Genomic DNA, 4,890 nt, shown 5'->3' on the forward strand with positions numbered 1-4,890 from the left:
GGGAAAGGTGGGTCCTCAGCTCCGTCTCCCCCATGTCCACGACCCATGACAGCAGCCATGGTAAACATAAACAACAGCCACACTCTCATCATTTCCTGAAAAATTATAAGATATACAAATACAATTTTTATTATAGATACACATTACATAGAAATAAACATTTAGATAGGAATAAACATTTAGATAGGAATAAACATTTCCATTTAAACTAGAAATCCAAATACAGTTCATATTACAAACACATATTACAAATACATATTACATAAGAACTATTCTAATCAGAATCTTCCTCATATCCTTCAGTGTCTTCTTCGGTATCATAGTCAGAATCGGTGTCGTCGTAATCAGTATCGCAATCAGAAACATCATTGACTCTACCAGTTGGCGGAGGAACTTCAGATGCACTTTCTACATCAACAATGACTCTAGGAATGTTTTGAAAGTACATGCTGAAATCGATAAAAAGTGGAGCATCGGATGAAGAGATATTTTGAAGTACATCGACATCGTCTACATTTTCGTGTGAGACATTGTCAACATTTTGAACAAGGTCATCGTTCGATGGTAGATCCCAAATACTTCGATGATTAACATGCTATACAACACACTGATGGTTATTGTTTGGCTCTCTGATGTAGAACACTTGTTTGGCTTGTGACGCATATATGAGTTGATCATCTTTGTATGCTTCGCGTCGTGTGTCGATATTGGTGAAACTATCACTAGAAATAACTCATGTTCGAGTATCAAACCACTTGCAACGAAATAGTACAGTTGAATAATCATGTGTATACCTCAACTCTATAATCTCTTCTAACTGGCCATAATACTTCTCGCCTTTCTCACCCACCGCTAAAACCCCAGAGTTTTGTGTTGTACGTTGTGTGTCACGACTAAGTACCATAAACCTAACACCATTGACTATGCATGCGGTGTAAGAATAGGCATTCATTTGCGGGCCCATTGCAAGAACCGACAACTCTTCGTGGAATTCTGGAGATTTTTCTATTTTCATTTAATGAACCTAACAATTATAAATTAATATGTATTATGTATTCGTTAGATCAATGAAAAAAATTTGTTTATTAATTTATATTACCTTTTCACGAAACCAATTACGAAATTCTCTCTTTTCATCACTTTGGGGATGCTCAGATTTGAATTTCCTATGTTGATGACCAAAAGATATAGATTTAAAAAGATAAAATAAAAAATTAAGAATGAAAGTTAGAGATAAGATTAATTACTTGATATACTGTCTGACTTCTTCACAGCTATTCAATACAAACCATTCCATGTTATGCATTTCTGTTAAATTAAGAGTTTTGATTTGAGTTGTGCTGGTCGGTCGACATTTAGACTCAAACATCCAAAACTTTGTTTTTTCAATGACAACATCTACATTTCTTTCCGGACGATTCTTTACATCTCGAAGGTACATTGAACAAAATGATAAAGCTTCTTCAGCAACATAACCCTCAGCTATAGAACCTTCTGGCTTCGCCTTGTTTCTGACATAGTTTTTTAGTTTTTTCATATATCTCTCGAATGGAAACATCCATCTCATACAAACCGGGCCTCCAGCAATTGCTTCATCAGGTAAATGCAAAAGTAAATGAACCATAATGTCAAAAAACGCCGGAGGATAAATCAATTCTAACTTGCACAAGATTGCAATAATGTCTACTTTTGCTTTCCTCATATCCTCCACCTTCAATGTTCTGGAACAAAGTTGCTTGAAAAACGTACAAAGGTCTACAATAGGTGTATAAGTATCTTTGTCTAACAACCCTCTTACTCCAATCGGTATCAAACGTTGAATAAGAATGTGGTGGTCATGCGATTTCAACCCAATAATGTTAGTATTGGTATCATTCACTTTCTTACTAATGTTAGAACCAAACCCATCCGGCAGCTTAACCTCTTTTATAAATTGACAAAAGAGTTGTCGACTAGATTTCGTGAAAGAGTATCTTGCCTGGGGTCTATGAAACTTGTCACCATTTTTTTGCAACCATTCATTTCTCTGAATCTTTAGAATTCTCAAGTCCTCTCGTGCATTTGATGTGTCTTTGCTTTTATCGTTCATTAGGAGAGTACCTAACAAACTCTCGTCCACATTTTTCTGGACATGCATGACATCTATGTTGTGTTTCAACTGTAGAGAAGACCAATACTCGAGTTCGAAGAAAATGCTTCGTTTCGACCAGTTCAACTCATAATCTTGCCGCTTTGGCTCCCCGCCTCCATGCTCAGGATGTTTACCCGGTTTACGAGTTAGTAGACGACCTAGTTGCTCTTGTATGTCATCATTATTAAAGTGTCTTGGAGCGGGTCTTGTCTCTTCCATCCCATTAAAGTCCAACCTCTTTCTTAACGGATCATTAGCATCTAGGAAACGACGATGACCGATATATACGACTTTGTTTGTTGCACGATACGAAGGAGTGTCTTCATTGCAAGTAGCACATGCTCTATACCCTTGCCCACTCCAACCCGATAAACTACTACGAGCTGGCCAATCGTTTATTGTCCACAACAACATAGCTCTCATCGTGAAGAATGTGTTTGTCGCTGCATCTTTAATACGTACGCCTGAGTTCCACAAATGTTTAAGCTCTTCCACCAACGGTCTAAGGAAAACATCCATATCCTTACCTGGAGCTTTCGGTCCTGGAATCAACAAAGTCAACATGAATGACGACTCTTTCATACAAAGCCAGGGTGGTAGATTGTATGTGGTGAGTATGACTGTCCATGTGCTATGTGGAGTACACATGTTTCCAAATGGATGGAAACCGTCAGCTGAAAGACCTAGACGTACGTTACGGGGTTCACTCGAGAAGTCAGGGTATTTTTTATCAAAATCTTGCCAATGTTCCCCATCAACAGGATGAATCATCACACCATCTTCTGAACGTCTGGTACTATGCCAAATCATATTTTTGGCAGTGTGCCTCGAACAATATAAACGTCGTAGTCTAGGGGTCACAGGAAAGTACCGTAACACCTTATGAGGTACTTTCTTACCCTTGGTGTTTTTATCGATCCATCGGCTCTCTTTACAAATGGGACAAACTTGCAATGAATCATGTTCTTTCCAAAAGAGACAACAATCGTTTTTACACACATGTATCGACTCATACCCCAGGCCAATAGACTTTAGTTTCTTTTTGGCTAGATAATGTGAAAGGGGAACCTTGTTGCCTTTGGGAAATGCTAATTGCAAGAGCTCAAGGAGTTAATCAAATGAACTATCAGTCCATTTGTTGTTCACCTTGATATGCATTAACTTTGCTAGAAACTCAAGGGAAGAAAAGATGCAACCAGTATACAATTGAGTTTCCATTTCTTCCAACAACTGTGCAAAATCATCATCCACACCGCTACCCCTTATATTCAAGGTTCCTTCATCGAGGTTGGTATCATTTTCTCTCGACTCCCACATCACATCGTCGATTAAATCGGCCATTTCGTTACTTGGCAAGACGACGGGAGGAATAAAAGATTCACCATGATAGATCCAAATTTTGTACGCCTATCTGAAACCATTTATAAATATATGGCGTTCAACTACAGTCGGGTACTTGAAGTGACGGTTATCACATTTTTCACACGCACATCTGATTTTACCATTACTATCAAGGTGCAACTTCGACTTCTCAATAAAAGCTTTGAGTCCTGCTTGGAACTCGGGATGGTTTCGATATGGATTAGTAGTCCAGCTTTTATCAATAGACATGATGTTGCTGAAACATAATTTTGGGTTTAGAGTTTAGTATACAGAATTAGCATTGTTTTTTTTTTCAATCCACATTTTTTTACATCTAAAATAATACAAAAATTAAGTAATAAAGAAATGAAAAAAATAAATTAAAAATTTTTATTTATGCATTTTTTTAATTAATTTTAATTAAAATTACTTGTAAGTTAGCTTGGGTAAAAACTAGAAGCTTTCTAGTTTTTGTATATAAGTTTTTAAACAATTTTATAGTTTTTTTTTGTGTTTTTTTTTCAATTTATAAAAATAATGTATTTTTTTTTTCAATTATAGCATCCTACTTATAAGAAAACCACATACTTTTACATACGTATTATGTTGTTGTGTTGTTTTTTTTACCGTCGAGATTAAAATGTATATAAGTTTTTAAAGAATTTTATAAATTTTTTTGTGTTTTTTTTTCCAATTATAAGTTAACTATATAACTTATTGGTTAATTAATTTGGAGTTAGCTTGGGTAAAAACTAGAAGCTTTCTAGTTTTTGTATATAAGTTTTTAAACAATTTTATAGTTTTTTTTTGTGTTTTTTTTTCAATTTATAAAAATAATGTATTTTTATTTTTTTTTTCAATTATAGCATCCTACTTATAAGAAAACCACATACTTTTACATACGTATTATGTTGTTGTGTTGTTTTTTTTTACCGTCGAGATTAAAATGTATATAAGTTTTTAAAGAATTTTATAATTTTTTTTGTGTTTTTTTTCCAATTATAAGTTAACTATATAACTTATTGGTTAATTAATTTGGAGTTAGCTTGGGTAAAAGCTAGAAGCTTTCTAGTTTTTGTATATAAGTTTTTAAACAATTTTATAGTTTTTTTTTTTGTGTTTTTTTTTTCAATTTATAAAAATAATGTATTTTTATTTTCTTTTTTCAATTATAGCATCCTACTTATAAGAAAACCACATACTTTTACATACGTATTATGTTGTTGTGTTGTTTTTTTTACCGTCGAGATTAAAATGTATATAAGTTTTTAAAGAATTTTATAATTTTTTTTGTGTTTTTTTTCCAATTATAAGTTAACTATATAACTTATTGGTTAATTAATTTGGAGTTAGCTTGGGTAAAAACTAGAAGCTTTCTAGTTTTTGTATATAAGTTT

General features: G+C 33.8%; 1 protein-coding gene across 1 annotated transcript; it reads right to left on the reverse strand.

Moving 5' to 3' along the window:
- Positions 1–274: 274 nt before the first annotated feature.
- On the reverse strand, positions 275–2,941 carry LOC145039601 (uncharacterized). Its single transcript, XM_078987636.1, has 4 exons — positions 1,248–2,941; positions 1,120–1,166; positions 795–1,005; positions 275–578 (listed from the first exon to the last, which is right to left on the reverse strand). Exons 1-4 carry the CDS (start codon positions 2,939–2,941, stop codon positions 275–277), a joined length of 2,256 nt encoding a protein of 751 aa, XP_078843762.1.
- Positions 2,942–4,890: the final 1,949 nt, after the last annotated feature.

This window comes from Lactuca saligna, chromosome 4 (genome assembly GCF_052625555.1).
Source record: "Lactuca saligna cultivar CGN05327 chromosome 4, ASM5262555v1, whole genome shotgun sequence".
In the NCBI taxonomy this organism is placed as follows: domain Eukaryota; kingdom Viridiplantae; phylum Streptophyta; class Magnoliopsida; order Asterales; family Asteraceae; genus Lactuca; species Lactuca saligna.

Coding starts and splice junctions, on each gene's coding strand:
- LOC145039601 (XM_078987636.1), bottom strand. CDS start 2,941: ATGATTTGGCATAGTACCAGACGTTCAGAAGATGGTGTGATGATTCAT. Junction 1,006..1,119: donor TGATGAAAAGAGAGAATTTC/GTAATTGGTTTC, acceptor AAATGAAAATAG/AAAAATCTCCAGAATTCCAC. Junction 579..794: donor GAAGAGATTATAGAGTTGAG/GTATACACATGA, acceptor TAATCATCGAAG/TATTTGGGATCTACCATCGA.